This window comes from Hipposideros armiger, unplaced genomic scaffold, assembly GCF_001890085.2.
Source record: "Hipposideros armiger isolate ML-2016 unplaced genomic scaffold, ASM189008v1 scaffold_469, whole genome shotgun sequence".
Classification (NCBI taxonomy): Eukaryota; Metazoa; Chordata; class Mammalia; order Chiroptera; family Hipposideridae; genus Hipposideros; species Hipposideros armiger.
In genome coordinates this window covers 329,428-342,426 of record NW_017731819.1, presented here as the reverse complement: position 1 = coordinate 342,426, position 12,999 = coordinate 329,428, and the positions used below count along the sequence as shown (strand labels likewise).

General features: G+C 48.5%; 2 protein-coding genes across 6 annotated transcripts in view; one reads left to right on the top strand and one right to left on the bottom strand.

The window, feature by feature from the left end:
• CYB5RL (cytochrome b5 reductase like) overlaps positions 1–9,223 on the bottom strand; it is a 31,673-nt gene extending 22,450 nt beyond the window's left edge. For 4 of the 5 annotated variants that reach the window (XR_002126663.1, XR_002126662.1, XM_019666433.1 and 1 more), the window contains exons 1-4: positions 9,178–9,223; positions 4,498–4,789; positions 3,459–3,607; positions 923–1,010 (exon numbers count right to left, since the gene is read on the bottom strand). Coding sequence is in view for 3 of the 5 variants with exons in the window: in XM_019666433.1 (XP_019521978.1) it covers positions 923–1,010; positions 3,459–3,607; positions 4,498–4,695 (435 nt within the window). In the remaining 2 variants the exon portion in view is untranslated. The other variant, XM_019666434.1, reaches the window with a different exon arrangement.
• A 136-nt stretch (positions 9,224–9,359) lies between these two features.
• The window catches only part of MRPL37 (mitochondrial ribosomal protein L37), a 15,051-nt gene continuing 11,411 nt past the window's right edge, over positions 9,360–12,999 (top strand). Inside the window, exon 1 of the mRNA XM_019666438.1 lies at positions 9,360–9,765. Within this exon, the coding sequence (XP_019521983.1) occupies positions 9,420–9,765 (346 nt within the window). The 5' untranslated portion in view covers positions 9,360–9,419. The remainder of the gene's footprint in view (positions 9,766–12,999) is intronic.

Sequence of the window (12,999 nt, the reverse complement as noted above, 5' to 3'; positions counted from 1 at the left end):
CCTCTCACCACCCACAGCACCTCTCCTCCTGCCACTCAGGCCGCGTATAGTTCCCACAAGACCCTGTCCTGTTTCACCCTCCCTGCCTTTGGTTAGCCGTCCCCTTGGCCTGGAGTGCCACTCCCTGCCACTGCCAATTTGAACTCCTCCTTTAAGGCCCAACTCAAATGCCCCGGCCCCTGCCCACCTCCCCCAGAGGTGACCTCAGGTTAGCTTGGTCCACAAGTTCTTCCACATCCATCGTTTCCTTGCACACCCCTTCTGACCCAGGACAAATGATAACCAGTTCCCCAATCACGCCTCCCTTGCTGTTAAACACACGCTGATCCCAGCACTCAGAGCGTCCTTCCCACATTTCCCTCTAGTTCCCCAGTCAACTGAAAATATACAGGGCAAACCCAGATCTTCTGCCAGGGGGTCCAGCCTGCTTCCCCACAACTCCAGCTACCCTGGGTTGGATTGTGGGGTCTCCTGTCATGGTGTCTATCACACTGTAGTGTCCCAGATTGGTCTTCTGTCCAAGGACAGGCTCATGTCTGTCCTTGTCTGACTCATCTGGACACCAGTGCCCAGCACACCATAGGTGCTAAGCAGCTTGGTTCCCCCTCTTCCTAGGCTCAGTGCTCACTCTCCACTGACAGACAAGAAAACGAGAAGGAACAGCTTGAACTTTCTCAGTCTGAGTCTCCTTTTTATAAAATCTGTCAGGAATGTTCCCTCTCTTGGTGGTCCAGCAGCCGCCCGGCCAGGAAAGGAGATGGGAGAAAGCCTTCTTCACTGTCCCCAGTCTTCCCTCAAGTCAGCCTCCTCCCATGGGAACACTGGTTTTTCTCACATCGGGGGGAACTGCCCCGTCCCAACTAAGCTGGCAAACAGGAGTTCCCCTCCACAACATCTTAGAGCATCATGTGAACCAGCTTACCTTGATTAAAACTTCAAAGTATCCTTCTGCGTTGGCAGGACTGATGGGCGTATAAGCTCTCTGAATTTCTAAGTCATCAACTATCCCTCTGGGAAAGAGAAGCATTCAGTCAGGGAGTAGCCAGTCATTCAACAAACCCTTACAGTACCTACTCTCCCAGAACGGTGGAAGTGAAAGTGGGGTCCGGTCATCCCTAGTGGTCCTCATTGAAGGGCAAGCAAGGTAGAGCAGATAAAAGGAACACGGGGCTCCCCACTTCCATGTGCTGGCTGTGAGACCCTGGGCAGGTCATTAATCCCTTCTCTGCGCCTTGTGTAAAACGTGGCCACCTACGTCCCTGCTGTGTGGTTCCACTGGGATTAGAGATGGGAGAGTGCTTCAGAAAGTACCCGGATGATGTGATCTGTTTTGAGGACATCACTAAGGTTTTTTCCTGACCTCTTCTCAACCATAGAATGATAAAGGGAAAAACAGCTGTGGTTAACAGGTGTCTAACATTCACTGAACACTCACTACCATGTGCCAGGAGCATCAAAGGCGCCCTCTGCCAAAGTCCAGCCCCATGCATGAGTCCTCTCCACAATGCTGTCACCCAGGGGCCAGGACGATCATCATGAATACCAGTACTAGCAGCCTTGTCACCTAAAATGCCTACTATACACCAAGCACATTATATGCACTGTCTTATTCAACCCAAACAATAAGCCAAATGAGGACACTGAGGCTTAGCGAAGGAAAGCCAATTGCCCAAGGTCACACACCTAGAATTCACACGTAGCTCTGACTGCAGAGCCACATTCCTCACCGCTCCTCCTCAGAGCTCCCTGCAAGCACCTCAGCACTCCTCTCGAGTCCTACCACGTGCAAAACTCTCTTCTCTGAGGTATGCAAAGGTTAAAAGGGCCCTGCCCTAGTGCATCAAAAGTGGGGGAGCTAGACAGAAATATTCAATAGATGCTTGTGGAACAAATGAGAAAATAACAAACACATATGGCGTGGCCTGCATGCAGAGCACTGTGACATTTGCTACAACACAGGCAAACTGACATGCTATGGAGGAAGTCGTCATTCTCACTGGGGGAACCTCAGGAGGCCTCCTGGAGCTGGGGATTAAAGAATGAACAGGCCACTGACAGGTGGCCATGGGGACAGGAAGGGAAGCGATTCCAGGCAGGGGAATGGCCCCGGCAAAAGCTTAGAGGTAGGATAATGCAGGGCAGGAACTGGCGAGTGGCTCATGAAGCCGGGACAAGGGGCACGTGTGGGGGAGGGAGAACTTGGTGGGAAAGGAAGCTGGGGCCCTGGGTTAGGATGTCACTGGGGAGGCACTGTGGAGCACCAGGGGTTGGAACAGGGAGTGACATAGCCAGCACCATGTGTTAGGAATGTCACGGGAGTGGCATAGAGGGTGGAGGAGAGGGACCAGCGCAGAGGCTGGGAGCGCTGGGCATCCCTGATATACGGACGGACGGTAGGTTGCATGGGCTGTGGCCTGTCCTGTGGCCCCTCCCGTCCACTGGAAGAGTGCGCATTAAGGCCCATCAGCCTGGCCACAGGCCAGAACGAGCTGGGCACAAGCCTCAGGGGTCAGTTCGAGGCAAGTGACCGGAGTGTGACCTGTAACATGCTCTCTCCTGGTTTTCCTCTCCTCTGGCTGCACCTTCTGTCTCTTTTGTTGGCTCCTTCTCTTGTGAATACCATAAATGCCAGAGTGGCCAGGGTTCAGTCCTCCGCCTTCCCTCTTTCCATGCCACATGCTCCCAAATTCTGACCACGTATATCCTGATGATTCCCATAGAGTCAGACTGCCTCAGACCCAGACAGTCGGCTGCCTGGCAGAGGCCGACATCTGGAGGTCCCAAAGGGTCTTGTTCCTGTACAGGTGAGGGTGGGGTCAGAGGTGGGAGGAGGCTGCAAAAGTAGGCTGGGAGGAAAAAGGAAGTTCAGAGGAGCGATGAAGAGTGTAACTCAGGAGCCGGTAATCTGGGTTTGAATCCTGGCTCCATGACTTATTAGCGGAGTGATACTGGCCAAATCCCTTACTCTCAATGGCAGTGTCCTTTCTATCAACTGGTGCTAATCATATTAGGTTAATGCCGCAGCCTCTTGAGCCACAGTGCCTGCCCTCAAATCCTGGTTCCAACATTTCCTAACTATGTGACCCTAGGCAAGTCACTGAACCTCTCTGACTTCAATTTCCTCTCGGGTATGATAACGGCACACACCACACGGGACTTTGTGACGATTAAATGAGTTCATACTTGTAAGCACCCAGAACTGTGCCTTGGATATAAGTGCTATAAAAGTATTTGCTGTTATTATTATTTATTATGAAAATGGATTATCTAGTTCAATCCCCAAAACCCTCTGAGTCATGTGTTACTATGTCTATTCTGAAGATGAGTAATGGAGGCTTGGCGGGTTGGCGGAGGTGGGAGGGGGGGGAGGTAGCGGTTAAGCCGTTGCCCTAGGTCACACACTAGCAAATGGAAAAGCAGGGTGGCAAAGCTTTGATCCTCCCACTGCCTGAGTGTACCGTAGGATGAGGTGCTGGCCAGGCCGCAGGCTGAGCTGGCTGTTCCCGGGTAGTGCAAACTGGATACGGTAGGTGTCCTTAGTGAGTTTGTCCATGGCGCTGATGTGGAAGGCCAGGAAGGTCTCTGGGTTAAGCTTGGAGGGGCAGCTCTGCAAAAGGATAATATCCAACAGCTGGGAGCTGGGGCTCAAGAGACATGCAAGCACCCACAAGCATCCTTCCCACTTTCCCCAACGAGAGGCTATCCTGGCTGGTAAGTTTTCTGTTATAATAGAGAGTGGCCCCACCTTACTTGCCTTTCATGCTCTGATCTAAAAACTGCCAGAGACCTTTATGCTGTGCTCACCCCGCTCTTAAGCCTTCCATGGCTCCCTCCCCTCAGCCCCAGGATAAAGTGTCTTAGCTGGACACTCAGGTGTGAACGACCCTCAGGCCTCGCTTTACCTCCCATGCATCAGATGCCACTCTTCTCCGTCCTCTCCCAAAACCCTGCTGCCTCCCACCTGTGAGCCTTCATTTGCTCCAGCTGGGACCTCTGTCCAGAACACTCATCTCCAATGTATGAACAGCCCACCCATCCTTCAAACCTGCTAAAGATCCTGATTTGCAGAATTTAGGAACTGATGGGAACTTAAAGATGATCTAATCTAATATCCTTACTTTACACGTGGGGAAACTGAGGCCTGTGTGGTAGGGACTTACTTGTCCGAGGTCATACCACGAGCAGGGACTCAAATTCACGTCTTCTAAATCTCAGCCCACTGCCCTTAACATTCCACCGCACCTGTACCCCCTCCGGGAAGCCTTCTCTGAATGCCGTAACTCACAGATCTCGCTCTCCTATAAAATGCCCACACCCCATTCACTCCTGGGATGCCCCACACCCAGCTCAGGGCCAGGCTTTGAACCTGGCTCTGTCTGTTTCCAGTGAGCACACTCTTTTTTCTTTGCTGTGCAGAGTCAGGGAAAGGTTCCCTGAACAGGTACAGTGCGCAGGGCTGAGCAAGGCCAGGCTGTCTGAGGAGCAGCGCCCCCTCACCTGGGACTCCTTCCCTCTCAGCAGGCCTCTGTCTTTGCTGGCTCGGGCTGCCTCCCACCTTGCCAGGTCTCGCTGATAGAGGTCGAACACACAGGGTGAGCAGCCGCTGCCGCAGCACTGGGAGGGCAAGGGCTCCACCGGCCGAAGCTGCAGCCAGGTTTCCTCATCGTCATCCTCCTCTTTCTCATCCATCGGCATTGAACTTGGGTAGCCTGGGAGGGATGACTGGGCGCTCTTCTGGAGCAGGCCTGGTTCTGTGAGGTCACGGCCCAGGCCCCGTTCCCTTGCCAGTCTGGGGGAGGGAAAACGTGTGGTTACACTCTGGTCACCTCTACTCCTCCCATTCTCCCCGAAGCCTGCAGGTGCCATGCTCTGTGTGAGCACTGGGGACAGGGATGAATCCACCCTGGGACGTGGTGCCCGGCGGGGGAGGCAGGCAAACAGGTCATATCAGAGCTGGCAATCAAGGTTTCCTGACCTTTTCCTGTGCTCTGACTACTGGGTTAAGCACTTTATATAGAAAATCTCGTTCAATTTTTTATAATACTTCAAATGATGAAGTCAAACATATAGGTACAATTTAATAAATAATTATAAAAATTACAAAAAATAAACTAAAATGTTATAAAAGAACACCTTTGTAACGACCACTCAGTCAAGTAAAAAGAACCTTGGCAATATCCCAAAGGCTAAGTGTCCCTTCCTGATCACCCGAGCCCCCTATAACCGTCATCTTGACTTTTGATATAAGCATTCCCTTAATTTCCTTAGTTTTGTCACCTCTGTTTACAACCCTAACCACTACAGTCCAGCTCTGCATAAACAGAATCATATTCTTTCACTCAGCATTGTTGGAGAGTCACCCACCAAATTGCTACATCTCATTTAATCTTCATAACAAGGCTGGTGCTGGAGGTGACATTTTATAGACAGGAACACTGAGGTCTGGAGAGGTTTAATAACTTACCCGAGGCCACACAGCTCCTAAAATGGTGGCACTGGGATTTTAACTCTGGTCTGTCTGGTTTCAGAACATATTGTTCCCCAACCACAGGAAAACAGGAATGGGAGGTTGTGATGGTCCAGGTGAAAAGTAACGAGGACCTGGACCAGGGCAGCTCAGGAAGGATGAGAGGACAGGGGTCAATAGAGAGATACTGAAGAAGGAATTAATAGGACACAGAGACTGACTAGATGCGAGGTGAGGGAGTCGGGGGCCGGAGAGGTTGAAGGGACATTCAGGTGTCTGGCTTGGATTCCTGGGTGGAAAGTGAGCTCAAGACAAGTTGAGTTTTAGGAGAAAGAAGAAGTGGGTGGAAATGATAAGTTCAGGTTTGAGGAATGCTGACTGCCCATGGGGCATCCAAGTGTAAAAACCAGGTGTCAGCTGGATTAAACATGTCTGGGTATACGAGTCTGGAGATGGAGAGCTGGGTAACTGACACCAAGAGAGGGATGACCAGTGGGTAAAGGAAGAGAACAGAAGGCTGGGGACTTCTGTGAGGGCCTGCTTGGCTTCACTCCCTCCTGCAAGCACTCGCCGCACTTGGTCCAGCCTGGTCATCGTAGGGGCTCAGTAAATACTCTTCAAATGAATGACTCTATCTCATAGCATTTCATGCCATTCAGAAGTTACATGTTTACATGTCTTTCTCCTCTCTGAGGCTGTGAACTCCTTGAGAGCAGAGATTTGTTTTTTATTCGTTTTATGAAACAGCACAGTGTATATTCAAAAATATGTGTGTTATATGAAAGAAAGGAAGGAAGGTAAGAAGGTAGGAAGAGAAGGAGGGAGGAAGGGAGGGAGAGAGGGAGGGAGGGAAGGTGCTTGGTTTCAGGGCTGTTAGGTAAATACAGTCTGAAAGACAGATCAGGAAGGAAAAGTTAAATGGCTATGATTTATTCTGAGATATTTCTGTAAGGGCAGTTTGGGATTTATCAAGGTTCTCCATATTTACATGTGGAATGCCACAGTTTATATAAATAGAAATAGACCTGATCGTCTCAAGCAAACAACTAATTTAAAATTCCACAGGCAAATCCATGTAAAACAGAGTATTCCCTCCCTCTTGACTGAGAACAGAACTACGGGGAAGGCTGATGTAACAGAACATTATCTGATGTAAATATTACTCCTCTAAAATGAAACTACCTCTAAGAGCTCCAGCCTTTGATTTCTTCCCATTCATTCATTCTTGCCACATATACACTTACTCGGCAGGCCCGCTGAATGAGATGCTGGAGGCAGAGGTGAGTGACACTTGTCTCTGCTATGTAGGAGCTCCTGGACTAGTGGGAGAGTCATCTACTAAACAGATAATAACCATTATAAGAATAGGTGCCCCTTACTGGGCCAGAGTCTATGCTAAGCACTTTGCACTGCCTCATTCAGTCTTCCCAACAGTCATAGGGGTAGGCCATGCTCTTTCTCATTTCACAGAAGAGGCCTCAGTCAGGAAGTGGTAAAATTAGTACGCACACCTGGATCTCTTATGTCTCCAGGCTGGTGCTCTTTGTCATTAGATTTCACACTTCTGGAGGACAGGGGGGAGGGTGTCTTCATCTCTAATTCCCAGTGCCTGGCACTAGGCTGGGACAGAGCAGGGGCCCAACTCTGTTTTACATGGATTTGCCTGTGGAACTTGCCAGATTGTCACTGAATTTTATGGGCACCGTGGAGCCTCCCAACAGCACTAATTTTATTCATGCATAAGAGCTAGGCTCAAGATGTAGGAGAAATCTGTGGAAGGGCAGAGAAATCTGTGCAAACCACCAAGTCCGCCAGAGGACCCAGAAGTCCCATTTCTTGGTTACCAATCACGTCCCAGGAGTCCTGACCTTTAAGATCTCCACTTTTCCTGATTCCCACATCCATTTACACGGGAGCTTCCCATGGGCCCAAAAGATGTGCTTCCAGTCTGTCTGCACCATCCATCAGCACACATGCCACCAGCTCTGATCACACCAGTCCCCTGATTAGCAATCTCCTACTCCCCATTGCCTACTGGATTGAATTTGATCTTCTTGCCTGATGCCCAAAGGCTCTTCCTGACCAGAATGTGTCCAGATTTTCTTACTACTTACTATCATTGGTTTTAGAAGGGCAGTCCCTCTGTGTGCAATAAATCTTTCTCTTATAGAGGAAAGGGTCTGGCTTCAGCAAACCTGGTTCTACTGCTGGTTCTATGATTTCAGAAAAGAGGGGCAGGCTAGGACCCCTTTGAGGGCAAAGGTGGTGTCTTATTCTTTCTGTATTCTACCACGAAGCACAGGCCTGGCATTTGGAAGGCTCCGGTGAGTGGTGGGTGCTCATCAGTTTACAAACAAGGTCTGGGAGCCACACAGTGCTAGATGCTGGGATACAGCAGCGGTAAATAGGACATGGCTCTACCTTCACAGATCTTGCAGCCTAGCATGGTGTTACATCAACTCAGCCCATTTTTATTGCGTGTTATATACCAGGTATGTATACGAGGGAATGACGTCTGGTCCCCTCTGTATGCCGATTTCTTACATCCTGCAATTTTTGCAAGATAAAACAAGATAAGTGAAAGAGCTGTAAAATGCTATACATTGCGAAGGTTATTCGGATTTATTGCCTTAAATTTACCTTTTCCTTCATGTTTCAATAATCTCATTTTCTCCGGTACGTTAGAAATTGGTAGAGGAGTGGGCCGTGTCAGTAATGAATTTTAAAGACCTGGTTCATGCCTCCTCTCAGCCTCTACCTTTCCATCTTAGAGGCACCACCTTAATTTAAGCAAGGCCTCCACACATGTTGTAGCTCTGCCTGGATGACTGGCCTCACCCTTCAGGCTTTGCTTAAAGGTCAACTCCCCTCAGAGGCCCTCCCTGAACCTCCCCTTTCTCATTCTCTACCATGCACCCTATTTGTTTCTATTAGTATTCATTCATTAAACATATATTTCTTACCTGTCAGGCACTGTTCTAGGGGCAGGGGGTACAGCAGTGAAGAATCAGAAACCCCTGCACACATGGAGCTCACATTGTAGTGAGAAATGGTTATTAAACATACATACAGAACATACTATGGAAAACATAGTATGTTAGCGTCAAATGCTAAAGAGAAAAATAACTGGGGATAGGAAGTGTGTGTGTATTGTAACTGCTTTATTTACTTATTTGCTTTGTCTATTTCGCCCATTAAACTAAGTTCTACATCGCACATCTATTTTATTCACAAACGCAAACACAACGCTTGACACACAGTGGGCATCTGATACATAGATGTTGCTCAATGCGCAAAAGAACGCCTCCATCGCTCTGGCCTCCACTGATTCCAGGAGGCGAAAAGGGAAATCTCGAGGGAAAGGGAGGAAAGTAACTCACTTTCGGCGCTGGGGAAGAGGCTTGCGCTACGAGCGGTAGGGTGCGGCGCCGGTGTGGAGGACGGGGTCACTCTCAGGCTCAGGGAAGGGGCACGGTAAAAGTGCCCGAAGCAGAGAGAAGTGGGTGGAGAAGAAAGAAAACTTAAAACGCACCCACTACGTGCCGGCGCTGTACAGGTGCGCTAGTTTTTACAGCGAGGGACACTGGGGCTCAGAGGGAAGTGCCTTGCTCAAGCTCTAACTACTCGTTAGCGGTCCGGGTTGCCCTAGGATGCAGTTTCAAGTCCTGCTGTTCTCCTAGTCGCTTCCCAGCCCAACCACGACCACTCACCTACACTCCTGCGCTTCCCCTCGTGTGAGGACTTCAGGTTCCCTCCTCCCCGGTCCCCACCTATGAAAACATGCGGACGGCCTGCGGGGTGGGGCAAGACAAGGATGTCCTGACTTTGATTAGTTCAAGGGGCTGCCACTCATAGAACGAGCCTTGGCGCCCATCCCCTTTCGTTCCTAGCAGGCCTTGCGCACGGGAAGATGGCGGCGTCCAGGTGGAGGTCTTGAAGAGACCAGATCGGTATGGCGTTGGCATCGGGGCCCGCAAGGCGGGCGCTGGCTCGCCCCGGACGGCTCGGCCTTGGGGGCTGCGGGGCCCCGAGACGTGGGGCGTACGAGTGGGGCGTGCGCTCCACGCGGAAGCCCGAGCCTCCTCCCCCAGACAGGGTATACGAAATCCCTGGACTGGAGCCCATCACCTACGCGGGGAAGATGCACTTCATGCCCGGGCTAGCGCGGCCGGTCTTCCCTCCCTGGGATCCTGGCTGGACGCATCCAAAGTTTCGCCGCCTGCCCCCGATTCACGAGCATCCGCTGTACAAGGACCAGACCTGCTACACTTTCCACCAGCGTTGCCGCCTCCTCGAGGGTGAGGCCCCAGGACGGGCGGGAGGGGACCATGTTCCTCTGCCTAGCACTGACCCCAGCCCTCTGGCTTGGGCCACGTCATTAAAACTCCAAGGGGCTCGGTTGCTTCGTCTACAAAATGGGGCCAGTAGTGATTCCTATTTTCTGAGAATTGTCAGGATTAAGTGGGTTGTAAAGAGCTGTGCTTGTGTGCAGGGGATATTAAGACAGTCAAGTGGCAAAGTGAAAAGACCTGGTTTCTAGGCCTAGCCCTGCCTCTAACTCTGTGATTTGCGGGCAAATGGCTGGACCTTCCTGAACCTCCCATTTTCTGTGAAATAAGTGGTTTTGACTAGGTGGTCCTCATGACCCTTCCACCTCTTGACACTCCGGAGATGTAACTGTACATTTAAGAAATAGATGGAGGGAGTTTATAATGGAAAGAGACAGCAGAAAGAGTGCTTAATTTCCTGGCCTATCGCCTCATTTCACGGGATTGGTAGATGTGACAGAAAGGGGAAGTGATTTGCCCACAGGGCACTTTGGATTAATAGTGAAGCCAGGACTACATATCTGGTTTCATAGGTCAGTGTCCTTTGTCAAAGGTCAGAGCTGAGATGTTTTCAAAGAAAGGATCTGGACCTAAAAGCGCTCTAGCCCACTTCCATTCCCCTTTCACTCTCACTAAGAACAGGTTAAAATGACTGAGAAAAAAAAAAAAAAAGCCAGTCTGTGTCTAGTGGAGCAGAACCAGAAATTATTTTCCAGAGTCCATGGTAGGGCTTGTTTACGGAGAGTGCCTTTCCTCATTATTCCTTCTCTTTTAGTCCCCAAATTAGGATGGGGATAGGGCAGATTCTGAAAACACAAAATGGTTGAGGTAAGTGGGAGCAGTATTTTCCAAGGAATAATTAGGAAAGAAAGAGACCTGGTAGGAATTGAGGGCTAAGCCAGAGAATAAATTCTAGGTTTGAAAAAAACAAGTCAATTGGCCAGCCTCATAGGTTGCTCAAACCCATTACTGAAAGCTGACTTTCCAGCCTTTAAACACTTACGGTGTCCTCACAGGGTGCTGTGGAGGACCTCACAAGACTTGGCACCCTTGAGTGACCCTGGTAACATTACCATGTTGATGAATGCAGTATTCGTTAGCAGCATTTTAGAAGTTAGATTTATACTTGTTGACCAGGCTGAAAGCATACCACCCTATGTTTTCACCATACACAGAGGTTCTGTAAAGTCTGTAATAAAACTCTGCAAGATACAGGGCTAGAAAAGCAGATTGAGGTAATGGAGAGAGCGTGGGCTTTAGGGTAGACACACTCAGGTTCGTGACTTGAAGCGAATTCCTTAGTCTCTAACTTTTATCCTCCATTCCATAAAATCCCGGCACAGGGTAGATGGCGATGCTCAGTAAAGGGCAGCTCTAATTATTACATATTATTCATATATTAGTGAACCATAAAATCTTACTGTTTTATTCATTTTCAAGTTTAAGGAACAATGGCAGTGTCGGGACTAAAACTCAGGGTACCCAACTTCCACTCCAGGGTTTTTTCCTGCTCCACCACAAAATCCAGAAGTTAAATTTCTGAATGTTTGTATTTCCAATGTCTTATGAGCCTTAAAGTGAAAAGTCTCATTTATTACTACAAATTACTACTATTATTACTATTTATTCATTTATTACTACGAAAGGAATTGCCTGAGGGTGTCTCCCCCGAAGTCTCCTAGGCTCCAGTTAAATCCCAGACATAGCTTTTCAAATGAATATGTCCCTGAGTCAGAGTGATGTTTTTCCAGCTGGGATGAGTAACCTGCCAACCAAAGCACTAACCAGCCCTCTGTCAACTCCTGGACACAATCATTAAAAAAAAATACAGTGTCAATTTTGAACTGAGGGTACACTGGTGTATGGACTTAAAGCAGAACTTAGGTCCCTAGGTCTATGCCTGTTCCTCCCTTAGGAAGCCAAATTTGGGGAGAATGAAGTAAGGGGGCTTTGCCTGACACCACAGTCCATCCCGCCGAGCGTAACTGACTTTCCTTAATGTTTAAAGACAAAGCAGTCTGGATCAAATCTTTTACTTTATTTATACGCCATCTTTTTCTGAAAAATATTTTCAGCATCTTAGAGAAATTTCACAACACAGCCAGATTAAATTAAAAATAGGTAGTTGAGGCAGCCAGCCCAAAGGAAAGATAAAACAGTGAAGTGACTACAAAAAAGATCTATTCTGTGAGGTTCTACTTGCTAAAGGGGATCCCCAAACTTGGCTCTCAGCGTACTAGCAATCAACAAACGGTACAGAGACAGGGGCAGCTGACTCGGCCAGTTGCCTATTTCCGTAAATAGCTTTATTAGAACACAGCCATGCCCCCTTGTTTACTTTTTGCCTATGACTGCTGTCATGCTACAGTGACAGAGTTGAGTAGTTGTGACAGAGACTACATGGCCTGGAAGCTGAAAATATTATCTGGTCCTTTAAGAAATTAAAATTTGTTGACTCCTGGTATAGGGAAAAACATTTTCAGTTATGCAATTCATCATGTCCATAAGTCCAAATAGTACTGTACCCAGAAAAGCCCAGCTTTCCTACCAGCTTTCCTATACTAAACCCAGGGAGAGGCTCAGAAGGTCTCAAGGACCTACTGTGTAATAAATAAAACAACATCCTCAGTATGATTCTTCTGGCAAATACAGCAGTGTATTTCATAGGGCTTCTTCATACAAAAGTCTGCTTATGAAGTAGCTCATATAGAATCTCAGGGTTAGATGAGATGTGGAAGATTATCTGTGTAAGTGCTCCCGAACTCAGGGCTCTTCAAATTATTCATTATTTTAAAGTTATTTCTGTTGTTTCCAAAAGCTGCTTCCCCTTGATAAAACAGGAAGGGCTTAATCCTGGGCCCACATCTAAGAAATGAGGTATATTTGTTAGATACGAGCTTTTCTGGTTAGGGACTGGGATGTGGGTTAATAGAAGGGATCTAGGTTTTGAAAGGTTGGCATCCATTGATCTAATCCCATAGTCTAGTGTCTGACTGAATCCTACAGGCAACAGACAGACCCTTGTGGGTGATCCAGCCTTATGATCTCAGCCATCTTAGCCACTGTTTGGATGCCTCCTGTGGCAGACACTAGCGCAAACAACTGTTAATCGTCTTTAAGTAGACAGTCATTCCTGAAGTTGAGTTGAAATGGCTGTCCTAGCTTATACTTTTTGAGTTCTTTTTTTTTTTTTTTTTCATTTTT